The 21,056-nt window shown below is 33.8% G+C and overlaps 3 protein-coding genes across 3 annotated transcripts in view; 1 reads left to right on the forward strand and 2 right to left on the reverse strand.

Annotated features, from left to right (window-relative positions):
• Nucleotides 1-10,160, reverse strand: LOC106718320 (85/88 kDa calcium-independent phospholipase A2). The gene is made up of 15 exons (XM_014512373.2): nt 10,140-10,160; nt 9,858-10,068; nt 9,677-9,767; nt 8,933-9,100; nt 8,507-8,638; nt 7,913-8,087; nt 4,806-5,247; nt 4,434-4,604; nt 3,925-4,193; nt 3,012-3,155; nt 2,730-2,862; nt 2,319-2,464; nt 1,538-1,653; nt 561-774; nt 1-64 (listed from the first exon to the last, which is right to left on the reverse strand). The coding sequence occupies exons 1-15, from the start codon at nt 10,150-10,152 to the stop codon at nt 51-53; spliced, it is 2,439 nt and encodes an 812-aa protein (XP_014367859.2). The 5' UTR covers nt 10,153-10,160; the 3' UTR covers nt 1-50.
• Nucleotides 10,161-12,440: 2,280 nt separating this feature from the next.
• Nucleotides 12,441-14,359, reverse strand: LOC106718330 (islet cell autoantigen 1). Its single transcript, XM_014512387.2, has 4 exons — nt 13,671-14,359; nt 13,266-13,496; nt 12,872-13,126; nt 12,441-12,769 (listed from the first exon to the last, which is right to left on the reverse strand). Exons 1-4 carry the CDS (start codon nt 14,238-14,240, stop codon nt 12,554-12,556), a joined length of 1,272 nt encoding a protein of 423 aa, XP_014367873.2. The 5' UTR covers nt 14,241-14,359; the 3' UTR covers nt 12,441-12,553.
• Nucleotides 14,360-14,769: 410 nt separating this feature from the next.
• Nucleotides 14,770-21,056, forward strand: part of LOC106718345 (cyclin-dependent kinase 14) — a 65,709-nt gene continuing 59,422 nt past the window's right edge. Inside the window, exon 1 of the mRNA XM_014512411.2 lies at nt 14,770-14,963. Coding sequence (XP_014367897.2) covers nt 14,894-14,963 — 70 coding nt within the window. The 5' untranslated portion in view covers nt 14,770-14,893. The remainder of the gene's footprint in view (nt 14,964-21,056) is intronic.

A 21,056-nucleotide genomic window follows, 5' to 3' on the forward strand; every position in this document is an offset into this window, starting at 1 on the left:
TTGATTATTATATATGTAACTTGAAGCAGAAACTTAATCATAATAATGGATTATTTCTTTATATCTGTAACAAACAAAGAATATAAACTGAAAAATCAACAAAAAAAAATTAACTGGCAACATTCAGTCGTAATAACCGATATTTATTTTTCTCGGAGACTAAATTTTATCGCTTTCGTTGAACTCTCGCTGTTATTATTTCTTCTTTACCTTGTAATAATATTATTCCTCGCTATTGTATTCTCGTTGGGTCTTTCATAGACTCCAGGCGGGTCTACCTGGATCACTTTGGGAATCACTGGTTTATGGCGCTAATTGTGCTAGATTCCATGATTTTGAGGTTTCTATTGCAGTTCAGGCTATAGAAAGCTCATCGTTTTGGAAATTCCGAGACTCATTTTGTATAGGTGGGGCTAGGCCACTTTTTACGGTGGGGGTTATTTCTTTATTTCTCAATTTAAAATTTATAAAATAATATATAATAATAGTACTATCAAAATATCTAAGCCTACTTTAAAAAAACTACAATTTAAAACACATTAAAATGAGTTATATCTCACCATTGGTAAGTATGGCGGCGACCTCGAGCAGCCTGTCGCGGTGCGCGCGCATGTACGCGTGCGCCTCCCACAGCATGGTGACGAGGCGGTCGTCTGCGCGCTCGTCCATCGCCACGTCGGCGGACATGCGCGGTGAGAACCTGTAGTACGGCACGCCTGCGCACGCGCACCACGCCCGCGCGCGCTCCACCACGCGCCCGTCGCACTGCGTCGCCTGCAGTTACACCTTCACTTTGTGTCTTTCATATACACTAGCTATCGCCCGCGACGACTACCGGAATTATACTTTATTGTGCACTATCGTGGAGTTACAAAAAAAAGTACATCAGGCTTTTCACAAAAGGCGGTCTTATCGCTAAGCAGCGATCTCTGCCAGACAACCTTTGGGTAGAAATGAAGCTAAGTAAACCAAATCTGTAGAGTGCGCATGAACAGTGACAAGAAATAAAAATATAAACAATACAATATTTCGGCAATTCTACTACATAATCTAATATATAAATAAATAAATATAAAATTCTCGTGTCACAGTTTTCGTTCCCGTACTCCTCCGACACGGCTTGACCGATTCTCATGAAATTTTGTGAGCATATTCAGTAGGTCTGAGAATCGGCTAACATCTATTTTTCATACCCCTACTAAGTTTTTTTTAACTGCGCGCGGACGAAGTCGCGGGCGACAGCTAGTATTAATATATTAATATAGTCAAATTAGAGCTACAGATAGTGATCTTTGATATGTTTTTTAAATGATTCAATACTTTTACTGCATCGAAAAGAGAAAGGTAAGGAGTTCCATAACTTTACAGTAATACTGTGAACGATTTTGAGAAGAAAGAAGTGTCTGAAGAAGTGAGAAAAACTATTTGTACAACTACGACAAATTTCATCGAGTTCTATTAAACCGTTCTGGAGATACTATCATCCATCCATCCAAACTTTCGCATTTATTAAGTGAGATAAGTAATATATTTGTACCTGGTCGACGAGCAAGTTCCCTATAGCGGTGAGACCCCAGGCGAGACGCGCCGTGTCCCACAAACTCTCCGGCTTGAATACATCGTAATCCTTTATCTTCGTCACTGGAATCAAACCTGGGAACGAGACATTACTTCATTTGCTGTAAAAAAAATTGTACAGACCGACAAGATTATGTGAATTGGTGGGAATAAGACTAACTAAATTATAACAGCCCACTAATGATCCCCTGAGTTATTTTTTATATAAAAATAGGTTTTATATAAATTCTGACAACGCCTATAACAGATTTAGATGTTTTTGTTTAAGAATACAAGCAATTAATATTACAGGATGGAGGCTAATTATATTGCCAAGTTATTTTGGCCTAATTTTAGTCCTCTTTCCCTTCTAAACCCTTTTCTTATAAGGAAAGGATGGGAAGAGGAGGTGGATTTGATGGAGGAGATGCATAGGAAGGTTAAATATTCTCTTTTTGTGCGATTGAGGGTAGACGACGTATCTGCAATTGCGATCAACGTATCTCATAGACATGAGCAGCAGTCGCTTCGCCATTTCGGCGAATTCGTGTGGCCGCTTGCTCATGTGCCACCTTGTAATATAAAAAATAGTATGAAAATTATTATAAATCTACTTTAAGTTATGTTTAAGTAACGATTAAACTTTGAATTGGCAGTAAGTTGCAAAACCTATTAAACTTGTATTTTAGCGATTTTTCTCTGAAAACACTGATAACACAATATGTCTTAACACGTATTACGTGAGTGGAAATGTATAATACCTGTGCCGCATGACACCACAATTTTCAAATTAGTCTTTTCAGCCTCCTCATGCTGTCCGGTGCCCTCGTACGCCATCCGGAGCTCTGTGAGTTCCGTCAACACATCCAATGTCGGATTATTTCCCATGAGACCACCATCTAAGTACCTGTTATTATTAATTAAGATATAATTAGTTATTTAATGTGAATGAATGAGTTTGTATGAAGAAATATAGTAATTGTGAGTTTGTTACAATGAAAAAACATGATTTATTGTTAAGAAAGCAATCAAATAATACAAGCAAAATACGCGCCAGTCGTGGAGTTGCAGAAAAAATAGTCCCTAACATTAATTTTAAAGTAAACAAAGTGTTTTTTTGTATGGATAAGGATGGAATATACAATTGGTGGATGTGTTGTATGTGTCATGACCTGCCCGAGGCTCGGAAGTATGAAGGTGCTGCGCCCGTGGCCCGCGCGGCTTGCCACACCAGCTGCTCCGCGGGCGGCGGCGGCGGCGCCAGCGACACCACCGCACTGCTCTCACCCCCACTGCCTTGGGGACCTGCATCGTATATTGATGCTTAACACTATTGGAATAAGATCTTATATCCTATGTGGATTAGCTTTTTATTATCTTAATCACTCAATTTTTTTAAGTGATTTTTTTAGCAATATATTTTAAAACATTTTGATAAGTTGAACATGATTTACTCTTAGCTCCATTGTATTCGTCGAGTATCTCCTGCGGGGACTGATAGTTCCTGAAGATGTGGAGATCGACCGGCTTGCGATCCGCCAGCACCGCCAGGATCATCAGCTTCGGGTGGCTCAGGTCCGCCATCACCGTCTCTGTGCCTGGATCAAAGGACAACTTTTATGTCTCTAACATATGATTATATTGGTATCCGACTTGAAGGATCATGACTATACAAATAATGCGGAGAAAAACTGAAAGCCCTAAGTAGGTGGCGCTAGCGCCAATATTGGGCTGTCATGTGTCAATGTTTTATACGAAAGTCGTTATTAAAACTACAGGCCACAAAGTACGTTGTCTTTTAAGAAAGAAAGAAAGAAAGAAAAACATTTATTGCCACACACAAAAAAAAACTCAAAAAAAGAAAAAAAAACACACATACAAGGCACAAAGTGTGACAAAAGGGAGCCAGCTCAGCAAAGCAGGGACAGACTAAACTGCCCCTGTGCTGGTTTTCAGCTGGCACCTTTATAAAATAAATAATAGTAATAATAAAAAAATAAAGTTAGATTAGATTAACAACAAACAATGATTCATAACATTGAGATAGTCCAAGTCAATTTAAAGTGTTTAAAATTACAAAGTTTTCTATGCAACATTTTACAATACAATTTGTATACGATAAAGATTTGTATAAGATAAAGTGTATACAAAATATCTGTGGTATATTTAATAATACTGACACTCTTGATCATGGTGACATCTATAGTGAGCAAAAGGTATTTTTTCTCCCCATTGGTAACAAAAAAAAAATAGTAATATTCTGTAAACCTCAAATACATTTATATACATGAATATGCTTTGCTTCTTTGATCTAATCACATCAAGTTGAGAATACCATCACCTTTCTTACTCGCACCCTTCACTTACCTAAACAATCCTTTAATATAGTCTCCAGAGGTTCCGAAGGATATGGCCTCAGGCCAGCAAAGGCGAACTCTTTCATCCTGAAGTACAGTTGCTGGCATTCCCTGAGGTTCTTTCCCGAGGCGAGTGCGAGTGCCAGGATACCCCCTGTACTGGTGCCGGCCATCCAGTCGAAGCAGTCGATGATAGGTTTGCCGATAGCTGCCTCCAGGTTGATTAACAACTGGACTAGCACCAACCCCCTGATGCCGCCACCGTCTAAGCAAAGTAACCTGGAAATGTTTTTGACATAAGCCCGCATAAGAACACGTTAATATTTCTTCTACCTACCAGTAACTGAAATATAAGTTCCTCGATTTTAAAATACGCCTTTTTCTTACCCATCACAAAAAAAATAGACAACTAAATTTGCTCGATAGCCGTTTCAGTGTCACCGAATGGCGTGGTGTGTTCCCATTCATAGAAAAAACTGGATAGAAAGAAAGGAAGAAATGTAACAATGTAAAACTGACCTGCCTTGTTTCTTCTTGTCGTCGAGCGAGGAACGCACCACGGCCGCGGAGGTCAGCATGTCGCTGATGACGTCACGTGTCACCGCCGAGGGGATGGGGGGTGGGGGCACGCCGTTGTACTCCTCCCGCGGCGCGCACCCCGCGCGACACCCCGCCACGTCCGTGGGGCATCTGTTATCCAACTTCATATTAACATGCTAGCTTGGTCAATTTCATTATAAAAGCACTCCCATGAAATGTGTTAACGTAGGTTTTTTTTATTTATCTCATATTAAACACATATAAATTATATTGCAAGAAATTTGCACATAACTCAAAATTTTAGACAGAGAAACTGTTTTCGCTACGACGATGTGTAGACAAATAGCTCACCTTTTCGCGCCCACCGCATGCAAAATGTACAAAATCTTGTCATAGGCGCTGTTCGACATTTCAATGGGTACAACATGTCTCGCAGTGTATCCTTCATTGTTCTTTGCTTCCAAATCCGCTCCGAAAACGATCAAAGCTTGGACAATAGAAACATTGGTCTGTTTGACCGCTAGATGAAGTGGTGTGTTCCCTTCTTTATCGCCTATAGAGTGCTCGGCGCCTCTTGATAGTAGCGCTATGACGCATTCTAAACGACCTCGCATCACCATCACATGTAATGCGGTACGTCCGTCAAAGTTCAAAGCGTTTATATCGCAGTTCTTATCGACCAATGCCTCTATGACTTCTCTCGATATCGCCCAATGTAGAGGAGTGCCTCCATACTTCATATCTTGCTGGTAAAGTTTCGGCTGATTGTCTTGGACAAAGTCGCCTACGATTCCTAGAATTTTTACTTTACTTAGTTATATAGCATTCTAATTTCCCTATTTGTTACATTTTTTACAATATAAATTAAATTAAAAATAAAATGTTACTAACTACAAAATTCAAACATCTTGATACCTTCCAATCACGCCGTAGTTAACTATGTGTTATTTAAGTGATATCAAATATATTTATATACTATGACATAAGACTAACATCTCATTGTTTTCTAAATAAGTAATAACTAATGGACATCGATCACTGGGAATACAGAAATCATTTCAGTGAATCATCGACGAATAGAAGTATGAATACATTTAAAGATAATTTGGGAAATATGCCAATACACAGTTCATATTGTTTAGACAAAAAACTTATTTATAGTGCTTCGTGGATTCACTATCTGTAAGAGTAAACGAGTCAGTTCCTGTCAATGATGCTGGGCAGATTGAAGAAGAATCAACTACACATTATCTTCTAAATCGATTTGCTTATTCATTGTACGACATTAAAGTCAAAATTTCTAGCTTTTACCCGCGACTCCGTCCGCGCGGAATAAAAAAATGCACGCAAGATAAAAAAAAGTTCCTATGTCCGTCTCCTAGTTCTAAGCTACCTCCCCATTAATTTTCAGGTAAATCAGTTCGACCGTTCTTGATTTATAAATAGTGTAACTAACACGACTTTCTTTTATATATATACTAGCTTCTACCCGCGACTCCGTCCGCGCGGAATAAAAAATAGAAAACGGGGTAAAAATAATTCTATGTCCTTTTCCTGGTTCTAAGCTACCTGCCCACCAATTTTCAGTCAAATCGATTCAGCCGCTCTTGAGTTATAAATAGTGTAACTAACACGACTTTCTTTTATATATATAGATAGATATAGATGTTAGATTTATATTTCGGTCTTTAAAAAAATAATTCTGGTCTCTTAACGTAATTTAATTTCGTATAGACATAGGTAAGTTAACCAAAATTTATGTTCTGTAATCTACTCACGGTTCACATGTGTGAATCAGATCAGTAAACCTACTCGCAGCTCAGCTCAATTTATACCCGCATAGAGTTATGATTTGCGTTTCGAGTTGCGAACTGCTAGTCATTAGACCGCTCGCGATTAGTCGACCTTCATAGTTATCGCGATGAGCTGCCGATTTAGTTGTTGAACCGCACCTCAACGGTTCAAGTTTATGTGAACAGAACCGGTTCAGATGATTTACACACGGTTAATTCCTTGGAATTTAATTTAGAGGCAACTATTCGGAGATTCGTTCATTATGATTTATTACTAAATGTTACTAATATTATAAATGCGAAAGTTTAAATGGATGGATATTTGAAGGTATCTCCGAAACGGGCAAACGGATCTTGATGAAAGGCACAGATGTAGATCATAATCTGGAAGAACACATAGGCTACTTATTTATTTACTAAGTTGTTTTTGGTTTATTACTTATTAAGTTTTTTTATATCTCCTCGCGGACGTAGTCGCGGACGACAGCTAGTGATTTATATATTATAACGAAGGGCATAACTCAAGGTTGGGTGCGGTCGTATTTAGAAGCATATGACGTAATGTGAACCGAAACATTACAAAAAGTTTCATCGTAGTTTCTTGATGACGGCAATAAAAACGAATCGTGATTTTATAAGTAAAAAAAAATATGTTGATTCATGATGACTAGGACTGACGACATACAAAACTAAAATATTCAAAGACGGCTTTATACTAGATTTTATAAGAATTAAGTGCAAGTTTAAAAAATTAATCGAAATCTCCACTGCTTTATCACTAGTATTGGCACATTTTGTCTTAATTTTTTCCTTGAGAATTCAATGACAATATGTACTATAAGTCACAGCAGTCGAAACCCACTGTTATATACACAAGTTACCATACATCGAAAAAGAAATAACTTTACAAGGGATTTTACTTAATCATAGAAATAAAAGAAACCTTTTAAAAAGTCAGTTCCACTTGAAGTACTCATTCTCCGTAAAGGAAATTTTGGAAACCGAATAACAGTATGACGGTGTAGGATAAGAGACAGATTAACCACTCTAAACATTTTAAATGACGTGAACCACGTGTTTCCGTTTGTATAGTACACTAATATTTACTCGCAAATATAAACAAACTTTTCGTGACACAACACAACACACGACTTAATCGTGAGACCGTCTAACAAAACTGGTATCGTGCAGTACAAATAAATGTTTAAAAATCGTAAGCAAATTGTGAGTTTCCGCCTTTTTAATACATAGAACATACTTGTGCTCACTTTTGATTTAAACATGCTTTACGGCTTAGGATAAGATTACTCTGGCATACATAGTATCTCCTTCTACGGTACCGCGTCCTAGAAAACGTGTAAAAGTACCAGGCGTGCATATGTACCACTGATATCTGTATTAGGAATTACAGCTCTTGCTTTGTTCCGATTTAAATTCTATCTCTATCTATTTGGAATCGTTACCACCGCTACCAATTGCAACTACGAGCGAAAAATGGCGAAAATCAAATAAGCACAAAATACCTCGACTTTAGCCTGTCCATTTGAAGGTCAGTTATATGTACCTGGCAGTGAACTTGACGACAAGGAAAATTTACAACTTCTTTTTTCAAAGTATCTCTTTGTAGAGATCTGCTGTCTGTAAGTACCAGGCATTCATAAGTACCTGGTAGTGCATGAGAGGGCTGGGAACGTTTCGCAGCGGAGAGGTTGACGTCAGCGCCGGCTAACAGAAGCGCTCGCACGCAGTCGGGCGCGTTGGCCAAACACGACACGTGTAATGGTGTATAACCTTGCTTGTTGTAGATGTTCAGTGAGGTCGCCTTCTTATTAGCTAAAACCTGGAATATTGCTATACTTAATCAGGATTTCCCGTCAGTAAGGGTCCGTTCAAACAAATAGGGACGAAGAGTAGAGCAATTTTTATCGCAAATAAAATTGAACTTTATTCCATTGAGTCAAGATTTCATTTTACTTTAATCGTCTGTTTTGTACTGTCTATTGATAAAAAAGACTTGCAAATTTATCTTAGGAAGGGACAGAGGACTATAATAAAGCATATAATATATTTAAACACCATAAACGTCAAATGAAACGAAATCGTTGCATCTAGAAATAGGACCGTCAATGTTTAGCCTTGTATTTACAACTAGCTGTAACATTATTTAGTTATTCCTTGAAGTAATTGCCCTTCTACGATTTAGGTAATGATGTAGTTTTAGTGCTATAGAGGGAAATATGGTTAAAATAATATACTTACATTAATAATTTCCTTATTACTAGCAGCCGCATAATGGAATACAGTGTTCCCCTCTCTGTCGATTACGTCCAATGAACAGTTTAATGATAGAAGACTCTGTACCATTCGTAAATTGCCTGTTTTCACTGCCACCTTGGTAAAAGAGCCATAACAAAACAATCAAAAATTTGGTATGTGTGAAATGTTTAAATCAATTTATTAAACATTTCCTTCTATTATGACACACAATCATATCACTTCCCGTCCATAATCTAAACACAGATAAGCATGTAAGCGTGAAAAAACTTTTTTCACGTAATTTTATAACATTAGCAATCCTTACTTTACTTTATCACACAATTTTCACCAATAAAAAAAATGGCCTCCAAGTTTGAAATTTGATGTTCGTCTGCTTATATAATTTAGGAATTTGATAAAATGATATACCATTAACGGAGTAGCTCCTACATCTGGATCCGGTTCATCTAAATGTTTCTGGACATCCGGATCGTTGAACAATTCGTACAGACCGAAGTGGGCAACCAAATGGGCTATTGACCATGATGGATGCTTTGTTAATGTATCACATAGCTTTTGCAATGTAGGCACTGAACACTGAAATATAAATCTATTATTAACAACAATGAATTGAAATGCCAATAGTTTAGTGGTTATGTGTATGGAAATGGAATAGTAGGTTTGAATCCAGCCAACCAACTATTATTATTGACCATATCTTTAGCAAAAACTTAGAGGTTGATGGGAATGGTTGAAAGATGAAATAAAAATGTAAAATTTTACACTTTTACACATTAATCATGAGAAATACTTATTCAAAACATTGTTGTTATCCCAGAAAATGTTTTGGGAAGTGCAAATCCATGAATAGATAATAATAAAATATAAGTGAAACTGGTCAAAGGTTTCAATGTAAATGAAATATCCTTATTTGTATGATGAAACCATAAAAGTAAAACATTTGTACTTTGAACTAAATCTACTGATAAGTCTTTCATGTTTAGATTATTGATTTGACCTAATTATGAATAGATCACTAAATGCATGTGTGTTACAATCTCATAATACCTATATGTACAAGCATTATTACATAAGCAAAATTAGTAGATAAAATCAGAGTTTTATTTAAAAAAAAGTAAATTATTGTTATCATTGGTTGAGGACATTACTAACCTCTTTAGTAACTTTAATATAAAGTGGAATTCTTTCTTTAAAAACTATAAACTTTTCCTCTGAGCTCTCAAGAGTTTCAGATCGGAATAAACTGGAAAAAGAATGATATATCAGGTATTATGGTGCTGTTATTAAAATATGTAATGTTTAAAGTGTGAAATTTTGTCATATGAATACTGACCTATACATGTGATACAAACTTTCAGTGAATGGTTTATGAAGAACAATTTCGTAATATTTTTCTTTGGCATTCTTAGTTTCAGAGGAATTCTTTGGTCCATAAAGTAACATAGAATCTTCCCTATAATGTATTGGCCTAGAAACATAATTGTCCGACCGCACTTCTAATACTTTTGTCGGCACCTCTTCAGTTCCAAGAAGACCACGGAAAACTAATCAAATAGTTTTAATTATTAAATTTCAAGTTATGTGTAAAAAAAATTATTAAATTACAATTACTTACACGAATTAAACATTTTGTTTTTTTATATAGCTTAATTAGTGTTATAACTATAACAAATATATATTTTTTTCAATCACACAATAACATCACTAGCTTCTACAGCACGACCCAGAATTCAATATTTTCACAGAATGTTTCACTTCTCCGACCCGAATCCGAATACAAACGACAAATGACACTGACACTGACAGTGATCGTACCAGATACATCTACTACATTAAGAAAAATTGTTGCCATACTAAATAAAATTCCTTTTTTCTTACGCGTCCACAAGCAACTCATTTTGTATTCTTGTTTCATTGTTATTAGTTTTTTTTAAGAATGTTCTTATATTTTCGATTGATGAGTGTTAAAACATTCGAACCCAAAAAGAACTAGGGTGACATTTTCACTGAACCGTAGAATGAACTAAAATATATACACCTTTTTATATACACAATAACTGCCGCCCAAGACTCCTTCCTTCTGTGAAAACTATGTATTCAAAAATATGAATTTATATTTGTAATGCTATCGGCTTCGACTATAGGAGATAGATAGCAGAATGCACAATGCTTTCATGCAGATCGTTTCCCGTCTGTCATCTTCTTGGCCTTATCTCACTCACGTTGATTCGGCACACTAGGTTTTATTAGCCTTACAGTTTTGGCATAATTTTTTACAGCCGGGCGCATGCCCGTCGCCATCCCTACTTGTCAGGAATATATAAAAATTTACTAATTATAGGCATTATGTATGTGGCAAGTTTTAATTAAATATATGAAAGATTTGCAAAATAAACAACAAATAACACATCTAAATTATTTTTATTTAAAGAAAAATTATTATATGAGAAACATGGACCTTCAGCATTTTCAAGTATTGAAAATAAAGCAGCATTAATTTTGTTTTTATACCACCATAAATAAATCTTCATCTCATATCAGTAAGCCCATATAAGCAGAAAAAGATATCCAATAACATACCTATACAAGAATAGATTTTTTTTGTCATAACCAAGTATGTTCTTGGGATACTAATTGATTAATATTTTAAATAATAAAATAATATTGTAATAACAATAGTTACATCTGTTACTTAAAAAAATTACGATAAAGCAATTACATGACCTATTTTTTGAATAACCACAATTTATGTGAACTTAAAACTTTTACCATTGGAAAATTACTGAAGATATTTCAAGCTCTCAATGACCCTTTACAAAAAAAAAAAAAAATTGAACAATACAAATAAAATTCAAACACAAAAATATTAAGATCTTTCAAAAATCTTTGGATTACTTTTTTACTCTTAACAAAAAAAATTTGGTAGAAATGACTAGATACATTAAGTAGAACATTTTTGTCATATAACCTTGTAGTTACACGAGAATTATTTATTACAGTAAAATTTATTAAAAAAACTTTCTTTGGTATAGAAGACAATATATCTAATCTAATAATTATTAACCTAATATACATAACATGTTATATCTAATGGAATGTTAGTGCAAACTTAGACAAATAATTTTTTCTTCAATGCCCAATATTCATATATAAAGACGTTAATATTTCTTCATAAGATCATTTGTATAGTAAATTCTTCACAAATATACATATACAAAGCCATATAGCATTATTACATTACCATGTTAGTGGTTGGTGCAATTAAATAAGGTCTAAAAAGATAAAGAATTTATCATCTGGCTGAAATGTAAAATATCACCTAATGGCATTTACATTTAAGTACAAAATTGTTAATCAATCATGATTTTTATTCAAATAGATTTATCTTCATATTTACTTCATATAATAAACGAGACACATCCTGTTTATATATATAAAATTAGACATGGTTTGAATACAGAATGATCATAAATATAAATGTTACAAACTTATGTCAAACATTTACTACTAATATTATAACAAACCATATTTCCCAAGCAAACAGGGGACATTTTTTTTTTGTTTTAAATATGAATTATATATGAATATAAGGTACATAGTTTAATATTAGGCGATTACATTTCAGAAATACTACAAAATACACTGCACAATTTATACTTAAAAAATAAGTTGCCATTTTTTTAAAATTAAATCTTAACTTTATCTGATTAATATTATAAATGCGAATATTTGGATGTATGGATGGATGTTTGTTATAAGGTATGTCCAGAACGACTGCATGGATCTCGCTGAAATCTGGCATAGATGTAGAACAGTCGTAGGCTACTAATTATGTTTTTTTTAAATTCCGCGCGGACGAAGTCGCGGTCGAGCTAGTTTTAATAAATTTTTAATTGTTAATAAATGTAATGCCTATATTTGAAAAAAAAATATGAGTCTTTGTTTTTTGAAACATATAATATTTTTACGTAATGCAATAGAATTAGTAATGCAGCACCTGTGGTATGGCAACCCTTGTCATTTTTTCCATTAAGCGGCATGGCTTTGATTGGTGTTACAACCAGGCAGATTGTCAGGGTTAGCGAGAGGATCGAGTTCAGCAAACAGCTTGAACCAGGCCGCTTTATCATCCTTTTTAGGGAGTGTTGTAGATTTGGTTTCAGTTTTGGAATCTGTTGCATTTTTTATTACATTTGAATTCATAGGTGCTAGTGGCCCATCCAAGAAGTTTGCAGTGGCCAAATCCTGAAATAACATAGAAGTCTTATTTGTGGTAAAAATACTGATTGTCTCTCAAATGAACAGATGTAGAAATATGTATAGGTAGGAAAAAAGGTAATAAAGCACCTGCAAGAGCTGTGAAGGCATGAAAGATCCGTAATTAGCTGAGGCATCACCACAGTCCAAACGAATACCAGCCAAATCCGAGCTAATATTCTGAACATCCACTGTAGTGTTTTCATTTGTAACATTTGTATTGATTAGCTCATCCGATGTGATTGGCTCAATTTTGTTCTCATCAGACGGTTGATTTTCGCTATCATTATTAGCATTTGCATTTTCATTTTTAGCTTCTTCAGGTACTTCATCCTTATATTCATCCTAAAAATAAAATAAAAAAAAATACAATAACATAAGGCAATAGTAATTACTTGTTACCTTGTTTGTAAATTGAATAGTTCAATAATCATCATTACATATTTGTTTATGTATTAAATATTTAATTTTGTAAAACATTTACCTGGAAAAACAACATTTGATCTTTATCTTTAGGTACTGAATCTTCCTGGTTACCATCTCCTTCCTGAAGACTTTTCAAAATGCTGAACTCATACTGTGGTGCTGCACTCATAGACTCCGATGTAGCTAATAATGTCTGGGCTACTTTAGTGGAGAAGTTTAGAAAAGAATTCTGGTATGTTGATAGAACATGGGAGAACATGTTACATCTTGCCGCCGCTAGAAGATCAATCTAAAAGTAGATCTGAAGTTTAATACTTATTTAAAAATAGATTAAAATAATATAAAATATATAAATAGAATTGATCATTAACAATTTCAACACCTAGTTTGTGACTGAACTGAACTGACTAAATTAACAACATACAAATATAGTAAATTTGTTCTTAAAAATTGTAACATTTACCTTTTGTAAAACATCCAAGGTAAGTTTATCAAAAACCTTTTTGCTTTCACGAACTTGTCGCTGGGCTTTGCGAAAATTGTCAAGACCGCGGCCAGTATCAGGGTCGAGTTGAGCACTAGTTGACTTCATCCAACTTAATGCAGCACGGTACTCAATACGGGCTTTTTCCATAGCAGAAACTGTAGCTCGCATGTCTTTTATGGCGCGACATCTAAATGTTTCCACTTCATGGTATAATCTCAACAGAGGACTTCTTACTGACAACCGCTGCTGTCCAGAGTAAGATATAGCTTTTCCAGCTGAAACCATATGCTTTCCAGAAGCCTCAGACGATTTACCTGCATCCTTTAGAAACTTTCCCAAAGAATTTTCTTCTTGAGCCAAAATGCATACACGTTCTTGATACTGATCTAATATTCGTTGCAATTGAAGGCAGCTGTCTGATATTGATCGAAATAATTCTAATTTAGCGTCAAGTTCAGCATCAGAAGCAACAATACACTCGTCCTCTTTTGTACCTAATTTTTTTAACACGGTCTTTTTTGTTACCCAGTATTGATGCTGCATCATGATTTTCAATTTTGTTTCTACGTACAAAACTCATGCATTAAAAATGTTCTAGCCGAAAAGATCTGTTTAAAAATTAACCCCGGCTATCAGATTTTATCTAATCACTGACTGAGCGAGACTGAAACTGACGTAAGTGACGTGACGTGACATACAGTCAAACTGCAGACTGCAGATAAACAAACATCAGCACAAAAGGTTTGTGAAAATGTAAAAAAAATATTTAAACTTTTTGAAGTGTTTTTAATAGGTGTAAATAAAAAGATAACACTAACGAATTCTACTTGTAACGAATTCTAATAGATTCAATTGTAGTAATCTTTTAAGGCTACAGAGATAATATGTGTACATAACATACATGTTTGGACAAACACTACTTACTGAGTTTCTAGTAACTCTAGTAACTATTTTGTTATTATTTAAAGTTACAGTTTTTAGTTAAACTTTTAAAAGACAGAAGTTTTGAATTCAAATTCAATTTAAACCGTATTTTTATTATCTATGACGCCATATTTACAATCGGAATGTAGAATGGCCGCCGTGTATCGTATTACGTGCGAATGTAATGCGTTATCTTATAATTTTTAAGATAATAACATGAAATATTTGTCTAGATGAGAAATATTTAGTAGTAAAAGTTCGCGGACTCTGTTATAATGTACTGTGCTAGTGAGAAAACTATAGCAGGAGTATCATCATCGCAGTCTTCAAAGAATGTCAAAGATGGTAAGTTTGCGGTTGTCAGTTTGTATTGCAACTTTACCCAAGTTTTTTCAAATTATATCTAGAATAAAAAGAAATATTTCACAATATTTCAAACCGGATTTATGTTCACCTATGAAAAAACTTTGAAAATTTGTAATTTAAAAAGTTACTTTATCGTTCAGACTATCAAAATAAAGATAAGTGTTACGATATCACTTCATTGTTTATTTTTTTAAGCATGTATTATATTACTAACAGAAACTCATGTAGTTTATTACACGTCCTTTATTACAATAGACTATTAAAGTAATAAGGATAACTTGTAGTATTATATGTGGCGTGAAATATTGCCGGTCGGCGTCGATGATCGAAAATGTTTAAGATTACGTGTTATAATAATTAATAACAATAAACTAATAAATAGCACTATAGATTTATTTCAATCAAGTTTAAAGCACTTTTCAGTGTATGTAATTGGAGCTTTTGTTGGCATCACTGCTTATTTAAGTTAGCTTATGTCCACTATTTGTAGCATCTTAAAATTGCATGAAAAAAATAATAATCAAAAATTAAACATTCTCTTTTATAAATTATTAATAATTGGCTCATTAAACTGCAAACGTAATCTAGTTACTGTAATAATTAGCAATAAGAAAATCAAATTTAATTTTAATTCATCTAATATGTATGATTAGGTATAAGTTTTTGTTGATAATTAAATCCTGTTTGTGAACTGTATTATATAATGTGTACAAAATCACAACACTAAAATTTGGTTAATTTAAGCGAAAAATCCAACAATTAATTCATATTCTTCTGCACTAACATACACCAGTTATAGTTTTAAAACTCATATTTGTCCAGAATAACATTTAAAAGTAAATTTAAAGTTCCTATTTGTTTTAACAAGTCACTGAAAGTTAGAAATCAAATGATATCTTGTTTAAAACATATACAATATTAGTATACATGAGTTACAGCTACTAGAACACTCATTCAAAACACATAGTGTGTTCTTTCTAATTTTCTGTGAAAAAAATTATAACAATATGTTTTGGTACATGTGTTTTAAAAGTCAAAACCCATTAATCAAGAATACATGTTTTAAATAAAGTCCATATTTAGAATTTGTACATCATACTTTTTTCCACTTAGTACAGATAAAAATAAAAAGATATGCTTGCTTTCCTATAATCATAGACAGTGGTAAAAATAATGTTAATCTGTTCTTTTCTCTACTTATGTCTATTATTCTAAATTAACAGTTCTTCATAATTTCAAAAAGCTTACTATAAAAATTATTCACCTATTATTTTAAAAGAAGTAGCAGATAATTTGATACCAAATTTCTATCTCATTACAAATAAATTAAAGTCTTACTTGGAAACATAACTCATGAGACATTCATAATTACAGTAAATGTGCATTATCAAAACATTTTTTTAAAGAAACTTATGTAACCGTTGTTTTTTAAACATAGTAGCCATATTTAATCAGACAGAGTAGCTGGCATTGAAATTACGAAACGAGCCAATTTGGTAAGTACTTATTGATTAATATGCGTCGTAAAAAGTAAAGGTCGCCTCTGGGTGAGTTTTAGCTTTGGATACATAGATACTTATCAAAAAAGTGACTAAATTTTTCGTGTTTGCAAAAGCACTAGCAATAAAAAGGGCGCGGAGAAAGTTTTTCTTCCGTTTGTATAAGAATTTTGTTTGGCATTTGAAATTACGCGAGATTAGTGCTGTATTGAATAGCCAGGCTAGTACATTCGATTGCTATTATTGATACGATAACAGCATTGGTACGTTCGTGAAAAAGGTAAAAGATTAAGAAATTAAATTAATTAATAGTCTAGGAATTCTAAAGACGATTCCTCGTCGATTGATCTTTTCTCGTACTGATACTGTAGATAGTGTTCACGCGATTCACAAGCAAAAAAAAAAAATTTGCTTTTTATAAGAATAGATAATAGAATTTGCAACATGTGTCTATCTATATATTGTGTATTCAATACTTTATTGAAAAAGTAGATCACTCCAGAAGTTGTTAAACCTACTTTCCAATCAAGTATTCTTCTTTTCATTGTCGTATTATGTAAAAATGTTCTGCGGTCTTAGTGCGATAGTCACATCGAATACAAGTAATATGCCAATGTCACACTGCCATTGAAAGTTTCGTCTGTAAATATAAAACAACAGGCAGTTATTTCCATTTTGTAACTTTTTGTTTCAACCGCTATTATTTCACACTATTGTATGGAGCTAGTCAAATTAAAGTGAGCCTGTTTTTCTAAAGCCATCACGGTCGGTATCACGTTTTTAGGTCGAATAACTGTTATGTTTAGTGTTTTAGTCTAATGTTTTTTTTGTTTTGTAGAAAAAATTGTGAGAGAGCAACTTTGTTCATGTTAATTTGTCCTTCACAATTATCGTGAATCTTCTCTGCTGAAGCAGCTGGTCAAATTTTTGCATTCGTGCAACAAATACCATTTTTCACGAGTTTTTCGTTTTTTCACGTTTAGTCTCTATAAAGACTCTATATATATGAGTTACTACCTGTCACACGCGACTCCGTCCCCGAGGAATTAAAAAAAAAAACTTAATTAGTAACCTATGTGTTCTTCCAGACTATGTTCTACATCTATGCCAAATTTCATCGAGATCCATGCAGCCGTTCTGGCGATACCTTTAAACAAACATCCATCTATCTAAACATTTGCATTTATAATATCTATATATATAAAAGGAAGTCGTGTTAGTTACACTATTTATAACTCAAGAACGGCTGAATCGATTTGACTGAAAATTGGTGGGCAGGTAGCTTAGAACCAGGAAACGGACATAGGATAATTTTTACCCCGTTTTATATTTTTTATTCCGCGCGGACGGAGTTGCGGGTAAAAGCTAGTTAGTTATATATAATATAAATACAATTTTATTTGTCAGTGAGCTACTGAGAGAACATCGCGTTTGTCCTAGTTTGAAGCTGCAAATTTCAGTTTAGTAGCCGGTAATGCTTTGAAAGGTCACAGGTCACCGCTGCGGAAACGTTAACTGATGAAATGACCAACCATATCGAGTTCGATTTACGATATAAGTTCGTTTACCTCCGATATAATTTGAAGTTTAATTCTTTATAGATAACAAATTGACTTCCAGACATGAAAGCAAACAACGTTAAACAGCCTGAAGTTACGAGTAAGCTGGTAACCTTTGTTGGAATGTTATAAAAGATAAAGTCCATTTTGTCAATATGGACCTTTAAATATAATTCTTATAATTTAATGATTGCTATTTGTCTATTGTTCAAGGAATAAGAATCGAAAAGGCGATTTAAATTATAGATGACATAATTCAAAATTTTTATTTAATTACGTTAGTTGATAAGAGTATTTGTTAAAATTAGATAAGTTTAGTACACAATAATTCGTTTAGCGTTTTTGTTTACGTAATAGTTTTATTGTTCAAACTTGATAAATTAAACGCTGTTATTGCTAAATAAATTTAAATTTCACTTATGTTATAATTGTGGATATTGGATGTGTGGATGGGTGGAAAGATATAGATTAGGAGGTACATATCTGCAGAACATCACTACGGATCGTCGTCGTACATTGTTTGAAAGAATACATAGGCTACTATTTTTTTATCCGCGCGGACAGAGTCGCGGGCGACAGCTTGTACACATATATGTTTAATTTTGTAATGATTGTTAGTTATTTTTCCTGGTTCTGGTTTGACAAGTTTGTATGGGATTTAAAATGATTTAATTGTTTTCAATTATGAAGTTAACATTTGTTTTATTTATGCTCGTTTTAATCACCAAATTAGTGGCAGTGACAATGGCAGTAGTATGTGTATCCGGTGCAGTATGTGACTTCTTTCATATACAAGATCTTTTTAAGAGCCCGGTAACCGATCAAATTTTTTGTGTAACTTTACATTTTGGTTAATTTATTAGATATTATAGCTTTTGTCGTCTCCGCGGAATTAAAAAAAAACTTAATTAGTTATTCTACATTTATGCCAAATACAAATATAAGTTGGGATTATTCGGCTTTTGTATACTTTTGTCTTGAAATCTTCGATGACTATTATCTAAGTCAAAAAGATTTAGCCAAAATGTTGTATTTAAACATTGTATTTGTATTTATATTGTTTTTTTTATCAATAGCCGTTGTTTTTTTTTGTATGACTAACCGATGTGTTCTTGTGGAGGGATGGACGATTCCTATCCGTCTCTTGTAGTGTAAATCCCGGTCTCGTATTAAATATTTCACGAACTCAACAGCAGTCGCATACCTAACCGGAATATATATTCGCAAGAATCTTAAATTTGAGATTGTTTGCGGGAGAAATTGATAAGAACATCTGCCCTGTCGCAGTGCGGACTTCCCCGATACTTGAAGTTGTTCGTACCGTAGGAATTTTATTCAGCTCTCACAATATGCTTCTGGGATGTCCTTAAATTTTATTTTGATCGTTGTATAATTTATCAGTTATGTCATACAAAATTTTCAAAATGCACCCAGAAGATCCTTAGAGTGAATATAAAATTGATTTGTTATGTATAGTAGATAAGCAAAAACATAAAACGTTGATATATTGTTGTAGATTACATAAAATACATCTATGAGAGACTGCATATATATGGAGCAATTTCGTTGTAAAAATTCTCATTTCATATAGATGGCTCTCAGTGTAAATATTCTTTTCAAAGGCTAAATCCGTTGAAGTTTAATATCAGAGCGGTCTGCCCGCGCCCGTGGTCCGATCGTTGAGATTTTAAAGTCTCTTTTATCTCTCGACCGTCTTTGTTCTCAGGAAGACATGTTGAGTAGTTTATTAAAACAATCGCCACATATGGCCATTTGCAGACATAATAGATCGGACATTATACGATATTGTTGCAGGTCTGAGCATTAAAGATGAAGGTTGTCTTTTCAAGATGTTAATTGTTTGAAATTACTGGTTTTCGGGACTTGTTATTATCGTATGTTCTAGAACTCTACAAATACCGAACTGACTTAAAGAAGCTATTTAAAAAAATATTTTTAAGAAAACACCTCTGTATTTTGAATTTCTGCATCCTGAAATCTTTTTTTTCTTTTTCAATAACCGAGTACGATATCTTGTGTAAGATGAGAATTAATTACACTTCATCTTCAATTTCATTATTGTTAAGTGAACACCTATATAAATGTTGAAAAAGACACCTGCTTTTTACATTATAGAAGGTTGTTCGGTGATTTGGATTTGTTAAAGGAATGAATGAGAATAGGCTTGTGAAAAGGATGTATTCAAAAAAATGTGAATGGTAAAGTCGGAAAGGGCGATCCGTGCGATTGTGCGTACAACAGATGAAGTATGTACTTACTATAAAAGCTGGTTATCAAGTGCCTAGCTTGGGGTGGAACCGAGTGAAGCCGTCTGCTCTTTTAGCCTTTATTTAAAATATTATTTAAATAAAAAAAATACTTCATTTTTTGGGTAAAATTCTAAGAATGGCCAATACGTTCACGCTTATCGGATAGTAAGTAATTTAGCTATCGAATTATCACCGCATCGCTGCGTAATTAATTATAATCATATAATTTCGAAATTGCTTTCGTTAAAAAAAGAAAATGTCAATCAAACTACAAAAATATTGAGCCACGTAACCGTCAGCCGTCGGCCATTTCTCCGTCGATCAGTATGTGCTCTATCGTCAATTAGCAAGATTAATCTGCAAGGTCTTTTGATCGCTTCGTATTGTTCTATTCTCAGTGGGCGTTCTATCAACATTTGAACGTGCCGACGCACCGTTTGATAGCTCTTTTATTTACGAAATTCATCATATTGGTAGAGTGCGCTCAGCTAAGATGTAATATTGGAAGTTGTAGCATATTTTTGTTATTTGTAGGGAAGGAAATATGTTTTATCATCTTCCCGGTCTTGATAGAAATGGATTATTTTTAGAGTTGGACATTATTTTTAGAGATTTTGTGGAAAAAACACGAAGGTGAAAACAGTTTTGACCATTTAGTCATGGCTTTTTCTGTTTCTTCAATTACTAACATGTCGCAGAATTTATAATAATTATGTGACTCGGTGATTGAGTGGCTTTTTAAAA

Source organism: Papilio machaon, chromosome 12, assembly GCF_912999745.1.
Source record: "Papilio machaon chromosome 12, ilPapMach1.1, whole genome shotgun sequence".
NCBI lineage: Eukaryota > Metazoa > Arthropoda > Insecta > Lepidoptera > Papilionidae > Papilio > Papilio machaon.